At 32.0% G+C, this 26,187-nt stretch overlaps 1 protein-coding gene across 1 annotated transcript; it reads left to right on the forward strand.

Moving 5' to 3' along the window:
* The first annotated feature begins 1,320 nt into the window (after positions 1-1,320).
* On the forward strand, positions 1,321-19,217 carry LOC8267577 (mannosyl-oligosaccharide 1,2-alpha-mannosidase MNS1). The gene is made up of 14 exons (XM_015724776.3): positions 1,321-1,871; positions 3,004-3,051; positions 7,480-7,662; positions 9,206-9,318; positions 10,124-10,189; positions 10,335-10,506; positions 11,712-11,801; positions 12,001-12,128; positions 12,271-12,336; positions 14,051-14,159; positions 14,286-14,384; positions 16,265-16,345; positions 17,416-17,586; positions 18,671-19,217. The coding sequence occupies exons 1-14, from the start codon at positions 1,698-1,700 to the stop codon at positions 18,911-18,913; spliced, it is 1,743 nt and encodes a 580-aa protein (XP_015580262.1). The 5' UTR covers positions 1,321-1,697; the 3' UTR covers positions 18,914-19,217.
* The last annotated feature ends 6,970 nt before the right edge of the window (positions 19,218-26,187 follow it).

A 26,187-nucleotide genomic window follows, 5' to 3' on the forward strand; every position in this document is an offset into this window, starting at 1 on the left:
TCTTCTTCAGATTCAGATTATTATATGTTCGGTTGGAGTCGGGCTCAGATAAAATCTAGTCTAGGTTGCCTTGAATTTCATGTCAAGTTTTAAATTAGCTTATCAAGTGTGAATTAATTTTTGGATCAATTTATTTAATTTTATTTTTCAATCTTAGAAATTTTATGTAATAAATTTATATATATTTATTTTCTTTAAAATTTTCTAGTTGAAGCCTTGAAATTTAAACTTTTTATATTGTGATGGACTATTTTTTACCTTATAAAATCGTATATTTGCTGAACTATCATTTTTATTTATCTTGTACTTTTCTTTAAAAATAAGAAAATATAAATTTTATTAATTTTAAGAATAATCAACTTAATTTTTTTATTTACTTACGAAAGTGATGTAATATAAAAAAATTTAAATTCAAAATGGTGTCAACATCAAAATTTAATTAATTTTTTAATTATCAATTAAATTTTTTGACTTATATAAAAATATCTTAATATTAATAATTTCATTTTTACTTAAAATATAATTTTATTTTTCAGTCTCAAATATTATTTTCCTCATAAATATAACATAAATTCTTTCTTCACTTTTTCAAAGAAAAATTTAAATGAAAATTAAACTAAATTACAGAATTTTTAACTTTAATTATTTTATATCTTTAATTATGTTATGAATTACTTTTTAATGTTTTTACTTTTAATATATATAAATTTTTATATATTCAAGTTAATTATTTTATTTAATGATTAACCATTTATAAATAATAAATAACTGAGACTAAAAATTTGAAGATGATATTACAAAAGATATTTTTTAAATACTAATTGGAAATAAAAAATATTAAAAATTTAGTATTAAAATTAGTTGTACAATGATAATTAAATATCACCAAAATGCTATATTTATTTTAATAAAAAATTATATTTCAAGTTATTTCAGATTTTAAATCGGACTGTATCGGTTATTAATTTAAATGATCATATGTTAATTTTGAATTCGGATCATTTTGAGTTTGAATTGTTATTTTTATTTCTTTTGATTCGGACCATTCGAATTTTGAATCACTGTGATATCAGATTATTTTAAATTTAAATATTTTAAATTTAGCGTGATTTTAATTTCAGATTATTTTGAGTTTTAATATTCAATTTTATATTATAATTCAAATTCGGATGGATTGAGTTTTAAACTACCATCTTTTTCCCATTAAAATACGGCAAAGAAGTCTATACAAAAAAGTCTATACAAAAATAAATATAAAATTCAAACTCTTTTAATTGGACAAGCAATAGTCCAAGACAATATTTTGATTGGTAAATCTTTTTTTCTTTAAAAAAAAACAAAACAGAACTGATAAATTTTCTTGTACGAGTCTGCTTTCAAAATTTAGCGTCAGGTCTCCTCCTCTTCTCCTCTTTAACTCCTCCAAATTCCTCAATCCGCCATTCTTTCTTCATTTCCTCGCCAATCTGTCCCTCTTTAAAACATTTTTCATTCCACACTTCTCCTGATTTCCTCAATTCCCGTTTCCTTTCCACCAGCGAAACGGGAGATTTTTCTTTTGTTCTTTCGTTCCTATTTTGTTGGATAGATCGGCTGCAAATAATTTTTATATCTAAATACAAGAAAGAGAGGAAGTTATATAATAAATTAAAATATAGTAATTCATCAGAATTTTGGATGCGATTGGGAGATTAGAAATGGGGAGAAGCAGTAGATCATCATCATCGTCGTCGTCGTCATCAAGCAAGTGGAGGTATTGTAATCCGTCGTATTATCTAAAAAGACCCAAAAGATTAGCTTTGCTTTTCATAGCATTTGTTTGTGCTTCTTTGCTCCTTTGGGATCGCCAGACTCTCGTTAGAGAACACGAGGTATTTTATTTTTATGTTTATTTAATTTTATTTTTGAATGGGTGATTATGAATTATGCAATTCATTTGGGACATTGTGATACTTTTTTTTCTTTCATTATTTGTTCTTCGGGACATTAATTTTTTCTTTTGTTTTTCTTTTGCTATTTTTTGCAGTGATTTGTAGGGAGATGATATATTTTGTATGTAATAGGTTAGATTCAACCATATATCAACACCTGGAACAAAATTTTAGGTTTTTTTTTAATAATTATTCTTTTAAGCAGTTAATAACAAACTCCAGATTTGGATTTCTATATAGAAGGATGTAAAGGAAATCCCTATGTGGAATATTTATAGTATGAGCATTGTAGTAACTTCATAGTTCTAGCCATTGTAGTTGCTGTTTTGAATTGTAGCTCAGTCTACGATTGTAATCGAAGTTTTGTGTGACAGGAACATTTCTTGTGGTTTTAATTTAATGGTTGCAGCCTGTTCGTTCTCAATTATAATTTCTTTTTCAGCAATTATGAAGTTAAATATTGAATCAAAATTTCAGAAATCTGAACAAGAGTAAGAAATGCAACTAGCATAAATATATCAAGTGAAGACATTAAGTTAATAATTTATAAATTCATTCTTATGATCAACTTCAACAACTAGTGTTTTGGCTATTAGTGATCTAACCTCATCACTACCACAAGAGTCATGAATCTAGCATAAACTAAATGTCTTTACAATACATTTGCAAAAAGAGCAACCTTAAAGCAAAAGTGATTCACCTATTTAAAATAAAGTTGAAAAGTCTAAATAGATAGTTTTGATCCTAATTTTTGCCTTCTTATGAAGTGAAATTAAAGAAAAATTTAAAGTAGCTAGAGTTAGGAGGTTTTTAAGCTGCAGAGACTAAGCAATATATAATTCAAATTGCATTGAAGGAGGAAATCTTTTAGGACCCTTATTACGTCTTAAAAGAATATCTTATTTTTTCCATTAAGTAATTTTTATTTTGAAATTCAAATTACTAAATACTCAATGAAACTAGAAAGCAGATACCAGTTTCCCAAAGTTAATTTTCTTATTTGTGTTTGTGCTACTATTTTCTTGGTTAGATGCCTGTGCGTAGCATAATTAATCTTAGTGTTAACTTGCAGGTGGAAGTTTCCAACCTGAATGAGGAGGTGAATCAATTAAAAGCAACAGTAAGAGTTCTGGACTGACGATATGGCTTTAACTTTTCTTTTGCTGCTTTAGAACCTTAAATTTTTCTTTTCATGTTTATTTATTTGTTTATAGTGGCAGGAAGAGTGCTCACTGGGTACTTCCATTTTGAATTCCAAATCTAATTATGTTTCTTCTATAGCTAACAAGGATTTACTTTTTATTGCATGTTGAGGAAGTCAAGAGCCTCCTATATTTTATTTACAGATGATTGTCATAATTTGTGAGGTTAATTCCAAGCATATTCTTAAAATGTGTACTCTTAATTTGTGAGGTCAATCCAAGCTTATTCTTAAAACGTACTCTTCTTGCTCTCGAGGTAGTGTTTGGTTTGAAGGTGTAGCAAATAAGAAGTCATTTGGGTGTGAGATAGGCATACTTCTGATCACTTGTCTAGATCCAACTTTGGTTGCTGAATCTAAAATAGACTGCCATGAATTTCCTTTTCTGAAGTGGAAGAAGAATTAGTTTGAACCTTTGAGGGGTAGGCTTAATTTCACTTATATCACACTTCTATATTTTGCTATTTATTTATGTCCATTCTTTACCCACTATTTAGTGGTTCAATTACACTTAGTCATAGCCATGAAACTTATCATGGAATTTTTGCTTGGATATGATCTTTATTCTGTATAAATAAATTCACAATTGCCGTATTTGGTTAATTTTAACTTATTATTGTGATAATGATTTGGCTAAATGTTATTCCAAATATGGCAATGGTGATTTTCTATTTATACTATGCTTAATATTGTGATATAATAGTTCACTTAGAATTAGTGGTGTGTACTGCTCGGTTAACCCTAAACAGTTTAAGCAATTTTACAAGTCTAATTGTTTATTTCAGTTAACTGGTTGTTTACCAGTTGATTTGTTTCGTTAATATGTTTTTTTCTCTATGTTCATTACTATTATTATTATCGCACATATCAAATCATATATTATTTTTTATATTAGGTATATAACATGTTAAACACTTTAATCATATAGTGAAATATAGCTAAAACTAAAAACTAAGAAAATTAATTAATTTAACTTTTTCGTATATGAAGTGTATAAAATACATATGAATGTTAGTATTTCAGTTATCTTTTCTGGTTTGGTTAACCATTGGTTTTTCAAAGTTAAAACCTAAAACTAGTCTGTAGCTTCGGTTAACTACTTTTTCCAGTTTAGTTTGATCGGTTTTGGTTTAGTAATCTTTTGATCGATTTCTTTCTCACTCCTACTTAGAATGTTGATAGTTTGGCCAAATTTCTACTCATATTCTTTGTTGCTCGTACTCTTCATTTTTGAAGAGGTACCCATACGGAATCCTTTCTGGATTATTTATTTGAAAAGGGGATAGGCCATCCATTCAAACTCCAGCTGATGGAAGAACAGAGGGATAGAGCATGAGCAGGAGTGTAGCAAAAAAGTGGAGGAAGGGGAGAGAGAGATTAGAACAAACGATGAGCAACAAGAAGAAGAATGTGGGCAGTAGAGAAAAGATGGATTAGGTTTTTGTTTGTTTTTGTCATCTAATTTTACTTTTTTTTTTTTTGTGGGTTAATGAGCTTTGTTATGTAATTGGGTTCTAGTTTTTTATTGGTAGGCGAGTTTAATAGTAATTTTTAATTAATAGGCGTGCAAATTATTATTATAAAAGTTATAATGTAAAATTATTTAATAAATTAATATATAGTATAATATAAAATAGTAAATTATCCTACTAACGAAGTATTATAATAATAATGAACACTTGAATTAATATATTAGTAAAATAAAATTGAAAGTATCATACTTTTTTTCTATGACTTCTTGTCTTCAATTTTTGCAAAAATTTGTATTGAATTATTTGAACTCTATTATAGCTATATATATATTGTGTGATATATAGTAATTCATCAATTTCTTATAGGATTAGGATTTAATTAGATTAATCATTAATTAATTCTATTAGGATTAGGATACAATTAGTAATCTATATATATATGTATATATATTAATTTCTAAAACCTAAAATTTTTTTGACACGGGGGCTTAATTTTGGACACATAGGATTTTTGTGTTGACATGCGTACTTATTTTTGACATATGAAATTCAAGCCTATATATAATTTTATAGTTTTTTTATATTAATTTATTGAGTAATAAGTTGTATTCTTAATGAAAAACTAATTAATTCTAATCTTAAGAACATATTATATTTTAATATTATATTAACTAATAAATAATTTTTTAATCAGATAATGATACTAATTCTATCTTAAGAAATAACATATAATTATATTTTAATATAACATTAGCTAAAAGATTATTTTTCAAATTAGATAATAATTCTAATTTTAGAAATAATATCTTAAATTATATTTTTAATATTATATTCAATAATAAATTAATTTCTAATTATATAATAAATTTTTAATTGTAAACAATAGTAATATTAGTTATATTAATACTATTAATTTATATAATACTAAAATTAATTAATAAATATTTTTAGAATAATTTTTATATTATTGTACTAATAAAATTAAAAATTTTATTAAATTAATTTGCTATTATTTTAAAATATTATAAATTAATATTAAATATTAAAACTTTTATTAAAATTGTATCTATGAACTTGATTTTATAGTCGAAATAATAATAATGGTAGTGCAACAGACGTTTAATTGAATAGTTATTAATTAATTGTAAGGATTTTTTAGTCAGTTCAAAAATCTTCCCCTCCTTTGTACTTTTTTATATATTATAGATATATTTAAATATAATACGTATTCTTATCTCATATCCAAATGTTAGATCCTTTGTAGCCGTATCCATGTATTCTAAATTTTGGAAAATGAAAAGTCCAACACCTGGATATGTACCCGTATCAGATGCCCGAACCTGAGCCCGGGCAACATAGCTCAAATTTTATATTAGTTACCTTGTTGGATTAAATCAAAGCTCAGTGATTTTGTTGATACAAAATTGAAGTGTAGGGTACATACATGCAAAGTGGTAAGTTCATTAACCTTGGCCCTTGTCTAGTTATAAAGGTTAAACAAAATAAAATGCCTTAAGAGGGAGGCTTTTTTTTTTTTTTTTTTTCTTTCTAGCATGTAGATCAAGTGTCTTAATGAAATAGTGGGTTGTTACTCTTTTTATGAGTACGGAAATAATCCGGAAGGGGGAGGGGATTTAAAGTCTTGTGACTTTTCTACAAGCTCTTGCTGCTTTGAAAAGTTCTGTTAGAAAAGGTGAATTTTGAATTGCAGCATTAGTGATGGATATGTCGGTCAAGGCTGCTATTCTACTTTGTCACGGGGTGGCAGTGTTGAAACATATAAGATCACCTTTACGGAGAATTATGTCTTTTCAATTTCACATCGGCATTGTCATTGGCACAAGTCTCTTTTTGATGTTATTGCAAGTTAGAAGTTCCAGGAGTTTTGATTAGAAAGAGGGGCATTATTTTAATTTCCAACTTTAATGGAATGGGCTCAGAAGATGTCTATAATTCTTTTGAAGTTAGTATATTTGATTCGATTTTGAATATTGTTTTTGCTTATTGTTGGTCTCACAAAGCATTGATCTGTTTACTTTTCTATTGAAATCTTGATGTTGGGATTAGTTTTGGCAGTCCAATATCTAATAGGGTTAAGATTAGGATGCATAATTAATCAATAGAGTTAGTGAGAATTTCCAAAATATACTTCAGCCCTGTTTGAGATTTGCGGTTAGCAAAAGCTTTTTTCAAAAGAAGTTTTTAGTAATTGTTTTTGAGTTTTTAAAGCTACTTTTGTAGAGAACAAACAGTTTGATGCTTTTCCAAAAGCGGGCTTGACAAAAGCAGTTTATAAAAAATTATAAAAATCAATCTATTAAATCAAAAAAAATTCCAAACCTGCTTTTCTAATATCTAAACAGACCCTTCTAAGATTGTGTTGTGCACTTCAACCTCAAGTCTAGTCCCCATGGAACCTTTCTATATGATGCCTGTGGAATTTTACGTGCGAAGCTTTTTATAATTTTTCTTCAATTTCTTATGTAAATTTCCTTCTATCAAACCAATCAAATTTGCCAGAGTTTCCTCAAAACACTCTTCTATGGAAAGAGCATACTTAACTGCTAAACAGCCCTTAAGACATGTACTTGTGTTATTTGTATTCTAATCAAACTCTTTCACAAACCCCTTGTCGTCCATATGAATTCTTGTCCTTTCTAGCTTTCAGATATACCCATATTAGGTCTCAGTCTTTCTAGCTCTCAGATCAACCTGAACTCATTCCTAAAGTTTCTAACCTGCTAACTCTCCGACGTCAGTTGCTCACTTTTCCCTTCTGATTTGATAATCTTCTTAGTTACTGGAAAGGAAAAAATGAAGTTTTGAGAATCTCATTCATCAACTCAGTATAATGCCAATCTTTTTGTCCTTTCAGCTGGAAGAGTTAAAAAGTATGCATGGAGAGGCAATTAGTTTGATTAGCACCAAATCTCGATCTTCCCAGAAGGCTGTTCCTGATGATCCTCTTGACATTCAGCGGCAACAGAAAGTAAAGGAAGCTATGATTCATGCATGGAGTTCATATGAGAAGTATGCGTGGGGCCATGATGAACTTCAGGTATAATTAGTGTCGTCTAGTAAAAATTGATACCATTAATTATTATATCTGTTTCTATTGGATTATTTTGTGCATGGAATGTCTATTTCTAGTTTAAATGCAATTTCTGCAGTATGTAAGAAAAGTGGAGGCCTATAAAATAAGAGTCAACATTTCCGTTAGCCTTGTGGTTGGCATTTATCAGTTTCTGGGCCTTGTTTCCTAAAGAGCTCAACATTTTTTAGGGATTATGGTAGGAGTAATAAGGATAAGTAAGCATACTTGGAGTCAAGAGAATTACCAATGCTACTTCTACTGCAAATGATTTGGTATTGAAAATTAAAGTGTGGTTTTTGGCTAAGATCATCTAAGTTTTCCATATCTTTTCTGTTGATGACTCCACATTTTCTTTTTTTCAGATACTGAACAAATTCTTAATCTTTTATACGTTCTTCTTGATTGGACTGGAATTTAAGCAAATCTAGGGAGTGGTAGTTCTTTTCCAATTTAGGTACTTGTGGATAGGTTCTTCAGCCTCCATATATACTGGTTCAACTTTTTTAGGGATTATGGTAGGAGTAGTAAGGAAAAGTAAGCATGCTTGGAGCCAAGAGAATTACCAATGCTACTTCTACTGCAAATAACTTGGTATTGATAATTAAAGTGTGGTATTTGGCTATGATCATGTAAATTTTCCATATCTTTTCTGTTGATGACTCCACTTCTTTTGAACAAATTCTTATTCTTTTAATATGTTCTTGGTTGGACTGGGATTTAAGCAAATCTAGGGAGTGGTAGTTCTTTTCCAATTTAAGTACTTATGGATTTTTAGGTTCTTCAGCCTCCATATATACTGGGTCTGAGTTAGTTACAAACTCACAAGTTCTATGATTGCTTGAACCTTTCCTTGGGGTAACATTCAACAATAAAGTAAATGTGAGAATGCTCATAATCAGCTTGCCAAGAAAGTCAGCTGGCTGGAAGTGGCAGCAATTGCCAAAAGGTGGCTGCTAAACATGTTGTATTTTGACTCTTTTATTTCTAACCTGCTACTAGTTTCTAATGAATACTTTATCAAGAAAAATGTCATCTGATTGTAGAAACTTCGTCTGATTCTCTTGCCATTGTGGGTACTAAAACAAACAGGGTATACATTCTTGGTGATTCACCAATATTTGTAGTTTGAGTTATAATTATTTATACTACCATGGGATTTTCATGATGGCTCATATATAAGCTGCAATCACTGGCTTGATGAGGAAAAGCTACAAAATTTTCTGGCTTTAATGAGATGACAGATTGATATGCAGTCTGCACCAGTATAGTTTAGTCCCACTAAGAAAACTGGAAGGTTTCTCATTAATTTATATATGGGTATATCAGGATTACATGTTCGATTCTCATATAGTATCAAAACATTTCAGTCTGAAATTGGTTCATATACAATTTAATATCTAAATATTTTAGTAACATTTTGGCATTATCTTCTTGTGTCATGTTATTGTATGTTATGGTAGAAGCTTTGTAATCACCATGTTAATTTTTGTTGTTTTGTGCTTATCAGCCACAAACAAGGAATGGTGTTGATAGCTTTGGTGGTCTTGGAGCAACTCTAGTTGATGCCCTCGACACATTATATATAATGGGTCTAGATGAGCAGTTTCAAAGAGCTAGAGAGTGAGTTTAGTCTTCTGTATTGGTGCCGTTGATTTGGAAATATGAGCTTTGTTTTCTTTAGTTCCCTATAGCCTTGTGTACTTATGCTCTTGACTTATATCACAGTGCATAGTAGCATTTAATATGTTCCTCTGATTTCTAGGGGACAGTACAATTTTGAAGCAGTAGTATAAATATATAGTTTATAACATTCATGATATCAACTTACTCAGGAACAAAGTAGTTACCATTTTTATTCAAAAGAAGTGTTATGTTTTAGAAGAGATAGATAGGCAGATAACCTAAAAGATAACTGCATTTTCCAATGCCTGAACTGGTAATGAAATTATGCACATTTACATAGAAAGGGAATTCTAGAAATATTTTTGCTCTTGTATAATTTTGCAAGAGATGGCTATTTTCCTTCTCCTGAACTTGCAAATTTTATCGTTGCAAGCTTTGTATGTCTACTGTACTAGAAAGTTTCCCTTGTACACCCGCTACTTTATAGATAGGCTGCTAATGAAACAAAAAGTGATTGTTGAGTGGGACATGATGTTAAATTTTCTTTAAAAACGAATAAATGCATTTGCACGATGAGATTCCATACTGCTGATATCTACCTGTAATTCAATCAAGGGGATGCCTATTCATATCTTTGTGAGTGCATGTTTTCATTCAGGTCTTGTTGTCCTCTTATTCTTTTAACATAGATTTTCTTTTTTATTTTCCATCATCACTTATTTTATTTTAATGTGCTGCTAATGCCTTTTCTTGGCTAATGATTATGGATGGATCCTTTCTGATGTGACTGCAATTCTTGTAGGTGGGTTGCAAACTCATTGGACTTTAACAAGGATTATGATGCTAGTGTGTTTGAAACAACCATAAGGTTGCGTTATCAGGTTTAATATGTAGTTTATTTAATTTTATCAAGTAATTATCAGCACCTCCGGCATATTTTGATGGTTCCTTCAAGTCTAGGACGACTGACTAATTATTTGCTGATATAAATGATTGTTTTAAATTATATTCAGAGTTGTAGGTGGACTACTCAGTGCGTACGATCTGTCCGGGGACAAAGTTTTCCTTGAAAAGGCTCAAGACATTGCAGATAGATTGCTGCCTGCATGGGATTCCCAGACAGGGATCCCTTACAACGTCATTAACTTGGCACATGGAAATGCACATAACCCTGGATGGACTGGTGTAAGTAGTGGACTTTTTCTATTTGCATTAACTGCAGTTACTTATACAAGTGATAATATTTTAGTTGTTTTGAAATTATTTACAATGTAATATCTAAACTAGTTATTTTCTTTTGCTTTCAATTTTTTTTGCCCGCCCTTCTTTTGTATTGGTAGGGAGTTCATGGAATGTTATCTCTTGTAATCACTTCCCTATGGGTCTGATTACTTGGTATCATATTCCCAGGAAACAATCATTAATGTGTTTGTGGAAAACGAAATATTGCTAAAAGTCTAAGTTGCTAGGTTCTTTTTATTATTGGCATTATGGATATATTTAGACAATATCGCTACTTTATTATCCTTGCAAAATTTTAAGTTTGAGCTAATTAACAGGAAAGGTGTATTTACAGGTAATGTTTTCTTAAAAATATATATATTTTTACCATCTTATAATATCCTCTTTTTTATATATATATATATTTGGACTAAATTATACAATTAATCACAGAGACCTAGCTTTCACCATACAGTTTTTCTCACATTCCAAACTTCTGTCAATGTGACATTTTGAAATTCCCCTCCAGTTAGAGAATTATAGTCCTCCTAGATAGACTGAAATTCCAAAGAATTTGAGAGTATTTGTAATTCGATATTTTGCACAAATCCAGCACAAAAGTCGGATATTCCAAGTAAAAGAGATCTTTTCCACTTTCTAAACGAAACACCACCTAAGTGACCTCATGTTTTTTAACTACTTATGGCTGGACTGGATCTTTGACCTCTCATACTACTGGTATTGTAACTTAAAGGCATATGTTTGCTATTAGATGAGAATATCATCAATGGGTAGCGCAAGGGAATCGAATCTGGTTGGCTTAATGGGGTTGCTATTTCTTGGTTCTTAATTTACTGAACTACCTTTATTTTGTTTCTTTATTATTAACTTTGTAGAATATACTTGGTCTTAATTGTGATATTTTTTATGATGTATATATATTTGATATCTCCAAAATGTATCTGAGATTTAGAATGATATTTCATGCTTTTTAGGTATTTAAAAAGTTATAAGTTAGTCCAAGTAGATAGTTTCCTCATCTATCACCTGTCTTGAAGCTTTATTGTTTGACTAAGTATTTTTTTGACAAATATCAAAGTTTTAGTTAGTAACTAGTACATTGATGGAAATATGCAGTTATTTATCTATTTATTTATTTTTGGCTCTAGGGTGAAAGTATTCTTGCAGATTCTGGCACAGAGCAGCTTGAATTTATTGCTCTTTCTCAAAGGACAGGAGATCCAAAGTATCAGCTGAAGGTATCTTCCTTGTGTGTTTTTGCATCTTGGGTTTGCCTTTGTTTTCTTAATGTTTGTTGTGTAAGGTGTGCAATCACATAAACTTAGCTCTGTTTGCAAAGCAAAATTGTTTAAGCTTAATGTGTGGGTTATTCTTTTAAACAAAAGAATCATTTATGCTGGCGAATAATTGGTTGATTTGTGAGTTGATATGTTTCAGGCGGAGAAGGTTATTTTGGAGCTTAACAAAACCTTTCCTGATGATGGTTTGCTTCCAATTTATATTAATCCAGATAGAGGAACTGTTGGATCATTCTCAACCATAACTTTTGGTGCCATGGGTGACAGGTATTGGAAATTTGAAATCTCTCAAGTTAATGTGGTATCGGTGTTTATTATCTATAATCGTGTCCTCTTACCTGTCTAGATTAACTGCGGAAATCAAAATCTAATAACATGGTTGTGGTTGACTTTAAAAATTTTGTTGCAGCTTTTATGAGTATTTGCTTAAAGTTTGGATTCAAGGAAACAAAACTTCATCTGTGAGACTTTATAGGTGAGGAATTTCAAGTTGAACATATCCTTTTGGTTTTCCTTGTACAAATGCACTGTTAAAATTTGTCTTATATTTTTATCACTTGGATGTAAGCAACACAATATTCCACATTGAAATGTTTTCTTTTGACTCTATGACTTGGAGGTAGTTATTATGCTAAAATTTATGGAGGAGAAAGGTAGGTTTCCATTCTTTTTGGCCAATTGCATATTTATGCATTTGAACTTTGGTCATATAGTCAATTTAACACTCTAACTTTTGATATAACCTAACAGATACCTAAACTTATTTTGTTATGATATTTTAACACTTTGACATGTGTCTCCATTTAATACATCCGTGAACCAAAAAATAAGGTTCAGGTATGTTAGGTTAAATTGAAAGCTAAAAGTATTAAATATTAAAAAGAATAAAATTCAAGTGTATATTAGGTCAAATTGAAAGTTGAACTGCTATATTAACTAATCGATACAAGTTCAGGGGCATAAATATGCATTTAGCCATTTTTTTTGGTTTTGGATTTGGCTTTAGATATTTGACAGTTAACTGCCCTAAATTTTAAATTGTTACAATCTCTCTGTAAACATAGCAAATTGTTCCTTGAGTACGTCACCCAATTCTCTGTGCTAAAATTCTATGAATTTCCTTATTAGAGTTGCAGATGAGATGCTTAACATAAGCTCTCATATAGAACAAGTTGATGAGTTCAATTTATATCAGTAATAACTATTGCTATGCAGATTAAAGTTATAAGATAAAGCCATTAAATCTAAAATTTCTCTTTATGATTTATGACATAATTCTCAATCTATGCTTGCTCGCCATATATATTATATGAGTAATGATATCCTAGGCCAATTTTATCAAACAAAACTAGGTTGACAGAAATTACAGAAAATGGGTTGAGTTTCTAAATTATAAAAATTTGTAGAGTTCAAGGGAGAACTTGCAACAATTCTAAGTTTAGATCCAATGAAATCATCTGAAGGTTGGGGACATTGTATCTACCGTATTTTTTTCTTTCTTTTTAGTTTTCTGATTGGACTTCAGATTATATTGATAAATATTTTGTTAATACTATTTTATACAATTATTCTAAACAAAAATAAGAGTTTTAAGATTAAGTACATCTACATTGCTATGTGATTTTTCACGTTGACTCAATTATTTTATCTTACAAATTTCTTTTATAAATTGGAGATTGGATTTTTAATGTATCAAAATCATAAAAAGTTCCATTGACAACCCTAATCAGCCTCTATGTCAATCAACCCAAGTTCCTTTATTATTACTCGTAAAACACTGTTAATAGTTTCTGTTTATCGTGCAGACCTGAAAGTAAAGCATACATAAGCCTAAATTTTATTTTTATTTATAACCTTGAGAATCCCAAAATCTTTGAACATTATAGTTTTTCACTTGATTTAGATTCTATTAGTTACTTTAATAGGCCCTTCATAAAACTTTTATTGTGGTGACTTACATCAGTTTGGTACTTACTGTAATCCTCTATATGGCCATCCACTGTCACCTGCCATATTTAATTGATAAGTACTTGCATGTTAACTTAATGGGGATTTCCTCTGCTTCGTTTCTTTCTTTCTCTTCCTTTAACCACTGATGCTGTTGTAATTTGAATCTGAAGATTGTATTGGCACTGTCATTTTTTGTGGAATTCCTAATGCCCAACTTCTATGTGGGATCTTGGTAGCAGAAAAATGTGGGAGAAATCAATGAAAGGCCTGTTAAGCTTGGTCAGGAAAACAACACCGTCATCTTTCACATACATATGTGAGAAGAGTGGAGATGTGTTGACAGACAAGGTAATTTTGGATTTGTAGCGATATTTTACAGTATGATAGTGAATGGGTACTCTTAGCATCTTCTAACATTTATATACTTATCTGAAGAAAATTAATAGCGTGTTATGTATGATTGTTGTTGTGCAGATGGATGAGTTAGCATGCTTTGCTCCAGGAATGCTGGCTTTAGGATCATCCGGTTATGGGCCTGATGAATCTCAGAAAATTCTTTCACTTGCAGAGGAGGTATAGATTGTCACCAAATCCAAGTCTTGAAACTATTTTTATTTCGTTTGGCTATGAATTCTCTCTCTCTAAGTTTGAAGTCCATCATCATGTTGAATCTTGAAGATGTTTGATTACTTTAACTTTGTCGGAAGTTTCTAAGAGGCAAATCTTTCTGACTTACAAGATCTAACTATATTCATTCACACAAAACATACATCTGTAAGAAGTCAGTAAATTAAATAAGTTCATTTCGGAGGTTGGTGGAGACCTAAATTTCTAAAAGAGGTGATAAAACCACAGAGTTTGTAAGAAAACTCATGTCTTTCGTGTCCCTGCAACTGCACACGTCCACACAAGAGCTTGAATGCCTGCTTGTACCGCATAAACTTAATGGACAGATGCTCAGCTCTCAAGTGATCTCATCAAGTTGTGGAAAAAAAATGCTCCAGTTACTTTTCTTTGGTTATAAAACTTGAAAATTCGTAGCACTCACAAATTATACTAGCTTTTAGTTTCAGTATGAACCTTGCATAGATGAATGTAATTTCTTCCCTTATGCCAAATAATACAACTCTTCCATTCTTTGAGTCCTATGATTGTGAGAATTTCAGGGAGATTTTATGCTTGGATAGGGCGGCCTTGCAATTGTGATATTTAGACATGCATATGCACATGCATGTGCCCAAAGACGCATTTTTTATGCATAAACATCTTCCACGCCGAGCCTGCTACACAATCAAGACACTTGACTAGCTTTGCCAAATATATCTCCCAATTGATCTTCCTTAATTGACATAAGAAGATGAGATTTGTTTGCCAATCATTAATCACACTAAATAACTCCAAGCATCTGATTTCTCTTGCTAAATGATGGAAATTCTCAGGACAAGTTTCATGTTCATTACGCTATTGCCACATATGTCCCAAGAGCTTGGAATAACCTTTGGAAGCTGGGTCTAAATTTATGATACAGTTAAAAAAATTTTGAATCTGGTACAAAGTTCTGCATGATGGCAATGTAGTTTTCTTTGCAGAACTCCTGCAATACAAAGCCATATTTCTTGCTTTGGTTCGTATCTCTCATTATCAGCAATTTTGCATGTACCATTTCTCTAGATATTGCTATCTTCTCACTTCTTCCATCATCTTGGTTATCAAGACTTTAGGATCAGTAAGGAACATACATAAAATTAGCTTGTACTTGTGTTGCTATACATTGGGGCAAAGCAAGCATAAGAGAGGAGAATATTTCTTATAGTTATTGCAGTATTGTTAACTCTCCCAGGCACTCAGTCACTAAGGGCCATTGTAGCCTAACTACGAGTTATTGCATGCAGGAGTGTAGATGCAAACTTAAGAGAAGTTATGTACATATTTATCTTTATAACTAAAGGAGAAAGCTAAAAGAAATACATAAAAATAAAATTTTTTAACCTAATACGCAGGTTAATTTGGTGAGCTTTATGGTATTGCACAAAGTTGTAGCTCCTGCTCAAGCTATTTGAATTTCTTAGTACTTTTCTGTAATGAACCATAGAGCAGAAAAATTATCAAAATTCTGTATATAAGTTATACATAATAACGCTAGTGATGATGTAACATGGTAAAAGTAATATGATAATATGATGCTGCCTCCAAGTCTGAGGGAACATTTTTGATCTTTTATTATTTATTATTGTTGTCCAAGTCTTCTAGACTGCTTTGCAAGGAAATAAAAAGGCATCTAATATACCGTAACTTGTGGGAAAAGAAAAACTTAATGCTACAAACATATTGAAAAGCATTATATATGCTCTAAGAATGAGCTTCTCAGATCCACCTAGGGGCTTAAAACTCTATTAGTCTTGAGTTCTTGACCTTGGACACGCCCTTAATCTCCTTTGTTTCCTCTTTTGCAGCTTGCTTGGACTTGCTACAACTTTTATCAGTCAACACCAACTAAATTGGCTGGAGAAAACTATTTTTTCCATTCTGGCCAGGTTAGTTACCCTCTAGCATCACGGCATTATTTTTTTTATATTGCTTATAATTCTTAGAATGTGCATAATAATAATATGCTGCAAACACAAGGATGTCTATTAGGATCATGGACGTCCCATCAGTTTCAACTTGCAAGTACAGTGGGCCTTATTCATCCGTTTTTCGGGCACTTTGCAACTCCTTTCTTTAGACTCTTTCAGGGGCAGTGGGGTAATAGCGGTGTTTTCAATAATGGTAGCCATGGTTGCAATATTGTAGTGTTGGACCATATTGAACTATCAGTTCACACTACCATTGAAAGTTTCAAGATAAACAAAATGATATCATTATCATAATTTATACTTAACTAAAACATACAATATGTTGATACTCTCAACAATAACTATCTCCTGAGATGAAATTATGAGTAAGATGGTCTCGTAGATTACTCCTAACAGAAGATTAAAAAAAATAAAACCCAGTACAATGGTCCAAATAAAAAATTTAAAACATATAGGCCTTGAAATAGTTTTGCTGATAAACATATAGTGCATAGTATATGAATTACCAGTGATAAAAAAAAAAAGAAAAAGTAAAGCTACAAGATATTGTGGTTTTAAAGAAAGCATCCATGAGATACTATGGTTTAAAGGAAACCAGAGAAAACAAGAAAGAAAACAAAAGTCCCCAAAATCCTGGTGCAGTGCGTTAAAGACTTTTGTTGGTTTAAGTGGAGAATATTTAGAGGTAGGCAGATGCCGTCGTTCTCTGAAATTAAGTATTTATTTAGATGGAGAGGAATGCAAGTATTCTCAAAACTTTGTTCTTCAATTTACTGGCGGCTTCATAAGCATTTCCTTCACGATTTTTCAGAGGACTATCATTAAGTATTATGCTGCTATATTGAATGACATTCACTTCTTCTTGTTTTCTAAGATGGTAATTGGAGAAGGATTTCTTATATTCTATGTTGGAATCTGCTTGCTCTCCTTTTCAATTAAAAATCTTTTCTTGTCAGGAAATGTTACCTCATACTGAAATTGTTTTCATTACTGAACGGTGATGACCCTTCCACATGTTACATTTTCAGGACATGACTGTAGGTACATCATGGAATATATTAAGACCAGAAACAGTTGAGTCGCTCTTTTACTTGTGGCGTTTGACGGGTAACAAGACATATCAGGAGTGGGGTTGGAATATATTCCAAGCATTTGAAAAGAACTCACGCATTGAGACTGGATATGTTGGACTGAAAGATGTAAGCATTCCTCCAATCAACCAAGTGATGTTAGTTCTTTAGTTATTGTTTATTTAATTTGGGTTAACATTTTCATGGGAACATATTCTTTTAGAAACCTTTCTTCATTTCTTGTTTTAAAAAGGTCATTTATGTTGCTTGCTTATTGTTTGATTAATTATTTGTCAATCATCGTCACCAAGTTTCTAGTGTGGCTCTTCTGTTTGCTGGGACCTTGCTTACTATAGAATCAGTTTCAAAGAAAGTGTTTCACGCAATAAAGGCAAGTGGTGACAATTGTTTAAAGAAGCTTATTGTGGCCAACTTTAGGTGGAAGCAATTAGTATGAGTAGTAAAATCTGAGCAGAACTGATTGCTCTGTATTCAAGGGGGTATTTTGGGTTTCACTAGTAAAAAGAAGTGAAACTTGATAGCAAATGAGATGTTTCTCGTGCGATTCATGATAGAGATCTCTCCTGGACTAGAAATGTGATGTTTTGTTGGGCACGAGGTTGCTAATTTTGTTCCCATTTGAAAGATTCAATGTACCAGAAAGAAATCTTAATTTAGTGGTGTTAGGATACTGAACAGTTGTATATTTTGAGGTGCAGTAGACTGATTGCTTGAAATGCCAAAAACTAGTGGAATTTATAATAGTGGTAGAATTTGATAGGGTACCTCCATTACCTTTAGTGACTGTGGGTTTGTGATTGGACAGTGAAACTTTTCAGTGTTTGTGTTTGATAGTGAAATATCAAGTAGGATATAATGACCTTAATAGCTGCTATTAATAGTTCTCGAATTTTGAACTACAATTCCAAGCACTGAATCAGGACCAAAAAATAAAGGAAAAGACTTGACACATATTATTTACCAACATTAAATAGCTGCTAGTTTTTGATAAACTCAACACAATTGCTGATCCTTTTTGTCTTCATACTGTATGCTTTGAGTCTCTATTTTTGGCATAAAATGTTGCCATGGTCTTAGCCTCATAGGAAAGAAACTAGTATTGTAACTGATATGACTGGATTCTTATTTAAACTTGTTATAATTATTTTTAGCGAAATAACTCACTGATGTAATTCTCATTAATGTCTCTCAGGTCAATAGTGGTGTTAAAGACAATATGATGCAGAGCTTTTTCCTTGCAGAGACGCTCAAGTATCTTTATCTTCTGTTTTCACCTCCTTCAGTCATCCCATTAAATGAATGGGTTTTCAACACAGAAGCACATCCTCTCAGAATTGTAACTAGGCTAGATGGAGAAACTTCAGGACAACTAGAGAATAAACAAACTAGTAGGACACATGGAAGAAAAGAAGGTCAGTTTGCTGCTGATCATTAGGATTCATTTCTACACACGGTTCTTACTATACAATGAACTGAGTTTTGATTGGATTTGAATCTGGAAAATTATTAGTCATCATTATTAAATTAGATTGAAGGCCTATGGAATGCTGTTCCCATCAGTAATAATGGGGTTCAACAATTTTCCGTCCCAGGCTGGTAGGAAATGTTGTATTCCATGGTGAGAAACAAAGAGCAACACCGATTGATATGTAACATAGAGTATAGCTAATTGCCTCTGCTTGTTTCACATATAGCAACAGTTTTCCCCCATCTTTATCTAATTATCTTAAGGGCTTCAACAGTTCTCCCAAATCGCCTGTTTTCCCCACTATTTCCCCTTAGTATTATTATGGTCACCATCTGAAGAGTCCAAGAGAGTTTCTGAGGCCCAATGATCCTAAAGAAACTTATATGATGTGTGGTTAGCAAATACTTTTGAAATGCATGGTTACTTGCCTGCTTGAAGTTGGAGCTTTCTAGGCTCACACAAATAGTTCGGAGAAATATTAAGTAAGCGAGACATGTAATTTGTGTTGTTTGCAAATAGTTTATAAAATGATATGCAATTTGAATGTGATTTGTATTTGGTTAGAAACAAGCAATCTATCAAATTTGTGTGTATTTGGTTAGAAACAAGTTGTTCAGTTTACAGGCTTAATGAATCTGCATGCAAGTGAAATATTTGCTTACTTGTGTATGTTCACTTGATGAAATTTGTACAGTTGTGTTGTTTCCTTATCCATGGCGAATGTTGTGCAATTCTGCTTGAAATTTACACCAATGGTGAAATTTATAAGCTGCAGCGTGCTTGAATACACCGTGATGTATGTGAGCACAATTAGGGGAAATTCGGAGATTAGAGGATCTTCGGAACTGAACTGAATATTGGAAATTTTAGAAATTGGATCTTTAGAATCATATTGTACTATAAAAATCTTTGTTCTGTACTGTTTCAATTTTTTTGGACAGTTCGATTCGGAAATTTGGTTCAATGAAACGGTTAGGTACAGTATAGTATAATAAAGATTTGGAGATCTTTTTTTATTTTTGTTTGATAATAAGTGATATTTTTTAACTTAAATCATTTGCACCTAACTTAAAATCTATTAAAAAATATAAATTAAATACGAAAAAAACAAAATTACATGTTACACTTATTGGATCAGTGATAACTGTACACACACTTATGTGAAACTTTGTGCCTTTTGCGTTTCCTTGGAGCCTGATCACTTGCAGTATTTGCTACGGATCATATGATAAATAATCATTGTCAAATTGGTGGGAGATAAAGGATGATCAAGACAAGGATCTGCAGGAATGTTATATAGCTCAAAGCTCCCACAAAGTTCCAATGATGAGGAAGCAGGGAAGTGTAGAGTCATAACTAAATTCTCCAGACATTCTGAAACTATCAATATGGGGATCCTGAAGGGAATGACAGTCAATGGAGCACCCTTGTATCAAGAATTATCAGGCAGCGACTGACCCATCAGTAGGAACTTTAACAATCTTTGCAGGGCGATCCTCCACGTTCATTCCTCTGTCTGAAACTCCAAGGGAGGTCACATAGGAGCCCATTGAGATAAAGGCAGAAATCCTCTTACCGAATTTATTTATTTATAAGAGATATGATTAGTATATTTTAGTTGTTAGTATTAGAGGGACGAGGGCTTTTTAGGTGAGCCATTATGAATCTCACACTTTTTATCAAGTTCTTATTTCATGAGAAATTAACCTCATAAGAAATGGATGGAGATCTCGAACCTGAGACCTTATCTTACAAAAGTAATTTGTCTTCTTAAATGGTGCCAAAACAATATCCTCAGTCTTCTCGATTGTCCATGGGGATCCATTCAACCAAGTTTATAATTAAATACAAGAGCACAACGAGCGGAGCAACTGAAATTAGGAAAGTCATTAGGGCGTACTTGATATGCCGCATATGATCAAGAGAGTACAAGCTATCATAGACTTTGGAATTTTAAATTCGAGCAACTTGATTACACCATGACCATTCTTGAGAAATAGGTCATTTACCATTCCCGTTGTCTCTGAATGAATGGAAAATATATGAATGTGTTAAACTGAATGCACATCTCATAATTAACATGTCTAAACCACAAGCAAATAAATCAAACAGTTGGTAAAACCATGCATCTTTTTGAGTATTTTCAAGCCTTTACTATGCCACTAAGATGATAAAAAAATTGGTTTCATAGTGTTTGCTATTATTCAAGTAACTTCATATAATCAACTTTGATAACAAACCATATAAATACTCGAGTTTTACAATCCAATTAGTGTAGGAATCCCTCGATAATAACATTATCATAACAACATTATCCTAAACATTCACATAGGAACCTTATGATCCTTGTACATGTCAAAATTGGCTCTTAAATGCCATAGAGACCAGAAAATATCCAAATACATTATAAGAATTGCTTGAAGTGTTGATCCTAGCAAATCCACCAAACTACTAATGGTTCCATCGGGATCCAAAATAATTCATCCGTTAGAGGCTTGGTGGGTCCTCTAGATCTTGCTAAAATTTTACTCACATCGCTACAATTTCAACGATTAAAAAAAAACAAAAAGGAATTGAGTTATAAAAGTTATTAGCTCATCCTTTGACACTTTGATAAGTCTAAATTATATATAGATATTTAAGGTAATTTAGAGCTTTAATGATATGTCTTTTATATATAATATGTTGAAAATAAGTATTTATACCTCATTTAAGCTTAATTATCTATTTTCAAGTAATATTAGCCAAGAGAGAAAAATATGGAAAAAAATACTAAAAAAATGAGCTTAATTGGACATGTTCGTGTCAAAGCCCAAGATTAAGATGCATGGACTGCTATTTGCAATGCCTGACCGAAAATTACAAGGCTCAAGGAATATTTTAGTCATTTTGTATAATTATTAGGATTTATATTAAGAGTTATTTATGAGATAGTATTTATTAGAGATAAGTATACTTATAGTCTTATCAGTTAGATAGACTTATATTGGGTATACTTATCTTTAGGGAGATTTACTTGGAGGATGACTCTTCTCTATATAGGAACTTAATTCTAGAGGAAATAAGAAGAATTTTCTCCTATCTGCTTTGTAATACCCGAAATTTTTCTTTTTAATAAAATAATAATACTAATAGTAACAATAATAAGAATAATAATAAAAATTTTGATGATGATAATAATAAAACTAAAAGTCTTATAGTTTAATGGATATGATTAGAATAATGAGTTTTTATTTAATATAGTTTTATTTTATTTTAATTAATTGAATTGGGATGATTTAAAATAGATTTTTAATGCTAGATAAAGACAAAGAGATTAATTTAACTATATCTAATTAGTTTGATTTTCAAGAAATTAATAAGTGAGTTCCATAGAGGATAAATTATATTTTTTAGATGTATAGGTCACACTCAATTTTCTTTCAATATGAATTTATGAATTAAATATTATATTTGAAAGTTATGAAAGAAATAGTAAATAATACTTTTATAAAGAATTTATTGGAGAATAGTAAATTTTAATTAGCAAATGGTATTGGACTAAATTAGAAAATAGTCAACAAATTGATTATTAAGTTAATTAAGTGTTAGAATTAATTTGACAATTAATTATGAGATAGGGGCTAAAAGTATAATTGCATTAATATGAGGTTTAAATGAAATTTTCTTATGGTTGGTATTCTTGTAATTAAAAATGTCGGTAAGGGCATTTTAGTAATTTCACCATTAAAAGCAATGGTCTATTTTTAATAATTTTAATTTGGCCCAGAATAAGTAGTTAGAGGCTTAATTGAAATACTAAAAAAAAGCTAGAGGGTTAAACAGGAATTTGCAGGGAGTAATAGTTAGTGATTAAAAAGACGAGGGACTAAATGGTTGTTAAGTAAAAGTTGGAGGACTAAATTGCAATAAGGAAAGAAAGGAAAGAAAGAAAATCGGGGAAGAAGAAGAAGAAGAAGAGGGAGAGGAAGGAAGGAGCTGCCATCCATGATGGATGGCGAAGGAGGCTGTCCGAGGCTTGGTGGCGACGGCCGGAGGCAGAGGAGGCACTAGCGAGTGCAGTGGGAGTGGTGGCAGCAGCTACGAGCGACAAGGGGCGGCGAAAAATGGAGAAGAAGGCAACCGTTTCTCCGACGTAGTCCCCAGCATTTCTGGTGACCAATAGCGGCAGTTTCGGTCTCAAAATGATCACCAACTTTTAGACTTACTTTTAGGCAGTTTAGGTTTTTCTTGATTTTCGGCGAGTTCCGGCAAGGTATGGTTGATCAGAGTTCATGGATGAACTCCCCTCAGCTTAAACTTTCCAATGGCACTAATTTTGTAGCAATCGGACTCCGTTTGAAAATCAACGGTCGATACTATCTGTGATTTTCTCCCGATGATCTGGGGGCTGGATCAGAGAATCGGGTGCTAGAATCATTGTCTGTGCGTTGTCTCGAGTCCGTAGGCACACTCGGATCATCGATCGGACTCCAACGGCAGAAGGCGAGTCGGTCAATTTATCAAGCGTCTCGGTAATTCTTAGCCTGTTGATTCTAGAAATTGTTAGTTAAAAATTTATATTGATTAGTTATTGTGTTGTTTTGTGATGGATGTGATGGAGTTGAATTAGTTTAAAAACCAAAAAAATTATGTGTGGATTGATTGTCAAAATAAATTTTATGACGGACCGTCTGCCGATAATTATGATATGTAATATGTTGCAGAGTCGGAAAAAATAATGTAGTTTTGGTATACCGACTCCCATTAATTAATTGATGAATATTAGAAGTGTTGCTGGCAGGTCCTAGACCCATTATATAGGGGGTAAACGTCCATATTTATGAGAGATTCTACCAAATTTTCGGTAGAATCGAAATTCTTAGACAGTCAGTTCTAGGAGTCTAGGCCTAGGGTTATTTATTAAATGTTTTACTTTTATTGATTGAATTATTCATGTGAATAGATAATCCATCATTTCAACTAGCTCCATCCAAGGCATAGAAGCAGAGCAAGGGAGTTATCAGATCTGTGAGTTAAAGTCATATATATGCTATACATGTGTCATGCTAAAGTTTTATATAGCAATTCTGATTTATTGACTTGAAGATTTAAATTATTTATTTATTTACTATTCCTATGTCGTTTTCTACATTATTGATATTATGAATGCATGTTGACTCGAGATGAGATGGCAGTAGAACATTGCCATTTGATGGGCTGCATCAGGACTGCATGCGCACTGGTATAAATCTGAGGCAGGTAGTAAAAGAATAATTAAGACTTGCCCTGGTCGAGTTCAACTCTCTAGGCTGTAAAGAGTTTGATTCCCGAATTAAAGGTCCATGGTCAAGTGTTACTCTCTAGGCGCCGACTTTATTAGAGATAAAGTAACCATACTGGATTTAAGGACCCTGGTCGAGCTTCGCTCTCTTGGCGCTAGTTTTGTTGGAATGAGAGAGCCAAAAAGGCTGTTAGTGTTGGGGTTAGGGTTCTACTGAGATACTCATCCCGTAGTATGTAAAATATATTTTGTTGAATCATGGCATGACACGTGTTTTTACATGACCTAATATTTTATTTTGATTAAATAAATGTTTTATTGAGGTGGTTGTATTCATTTTTGGATATATAATTTTAACTCACTCTCGAGACTCACAGTCTCAACTTTAACTATTTTTTAGGTGTTTGTTAGTTTCCCGCAGTTCTTTTCCCCTATCAGCCCGACTTCCTTCACCTTCGGGTTTAATGTAACAGATGTATTGGTATGTTTGATTTCTAGATTCTTCGCAGTAGTAATTTCAAAACTTATCATTTTGTAATGGCATGTAAATTCAGGTATTGCCTATTTATGCTGGCAGATTGAATTAAATATGTAGTATTTGGTTGGTTAAAATTTGGTTATGAAATAGTGTTATAATGGATAGAATCTGGATTATACTTTGACTGAGTTAGCGAAAAATCAAACTTACTACGGGTTTCAGTGGCCTTACGCCTACCCATTCTTTAGCACCGGTCACGGCCCACAGATCGGGTCGTGACAAAGTTGGTATCAAAGCCTAGGTTTGGATTTTCTTTAATTTAGGTTACCATTCTTAGCACTATAGAGCTAGGATCAAGTCTGTCTTTGTTTTCATTGACTCTAGTTTCAACATTACCATTAGAGAGTCTGTTATTTCTTTCTTGTGAGCTTATCTTTGATACTGTATTGAGAATAAGCGCAGTAGCGATAGCAAGGTCAGAGATTTGTGGTGAGTTCTCTACTCAGTGGTGGTGCACTTTCTTTTGCGAGATGTTAGGAAGCACGGTAGACTCATTACCGTTTCTACAAGTGATTAGTGCAAACCAGCCTTAGATGCTTCGATTTGTTATTTTGACGGTGGGCAATACATTTTAGGGTTGATGTAGAGTATAGTTGCAGTCATGCCTTAATTGCCTCGTCATTATGTCATGTATCGTCTTAATGAGTAAAGACGGCATCAGTACTTAGAATGTCGAGCAGAGGTTAAGGTTGAGTTTTGTAGTTGTAAGAAGAATAAGAATGGTGGTTGGTGTATCTTTCGGGCGCTCGGAATCCAGAGAAGCTTAAGCGAATGCTACTTATATTTTTCTAAGTAGAACAAAAAGTGTTTTAAAATACAATATTGCGCCTAGTCCCGCAAGAAACTCATTATGGAATTTCATTATTAGGCATGCACATCTCCATAACTCATTTTCAGGACATGCATCATGCATTGCAACTCTTTGGTGATAATGGTGTCATCACCGTGGTGCGCAATATCATAGAATTCTATAAAAAGAAAATGACTAGAGATTTTACGATTTTATAAAGGTATTTTTTTCAAGTTAAAAATAATTTTTTATTAATAATGATTATAAGTAAATTATGTTAGCTTGGGGTTCTCTGGATGACAAGCTTAGTTGCTGTGAGAATGGATCTGTGGCTCAGCAAGCTCCATTTTGGATTGTAGAGAAACATGGGAGACTTTCTACATTCCAGTCGAGGTGGAGTTTTGTTTCGAGATGACATGATTTCAATACCTAAATAATCTTGTATCAATTATCGCCACCAGATGGATGATATGATGTGAATGTTAAGGATATTCAGTACGTGTAAGGGACGCGTCATTAGGAAAGAAGTTGGCGAATGAAATTTGGCTGGAACAGAGTTGGTTCAGATTATTTATTTCAAAGAAGATTCCTATTATCCGCGAGCGATTGAAGACAACTTTCAATAGGCAAAGGAGTTATGTGGATCCGAA

This window comes from Ricinus communis, chromosome 4 (assembly GCF_019578655.1).
Source record: "Ricinus communis isolate WT05 ecotype wild-type chromosome 4, ASM1957865v1, whole genome shotgun sequence".
Lineage (NCBI taxonomy): Eukaryota > Viridiplantae > Streptophyta > Magnoliopsida > Malpighiales > Euphorbiaceae > Ricinus > Ricinus communis.

Excerpts from the sequence above, each read along its gene's own strand:
- LOC8267577 (XM_015724776.3), top strand. The coding sequence starts at position 1,698 with ATGGGGAGAAGCAGTAGATCATCATCATCGTCGTCGTCGTCATCAAGC. Across the intron at positions 12,337-14,050 it reads TCATCTGTGAGACTTTATAG|AAAAATGTGGGAGAAATCAA; the intron begins GTGAGGAATTTC and ends TCTTGGTAGCAG. Across the intron at positions 14,385-16,264 it reads TTCTTTCACTTGCAGAGGAG|CTTGCTTGGACTTGCTACAA; the intron begins GTATAGATTGTC and ends CCTCTTTTGCAG.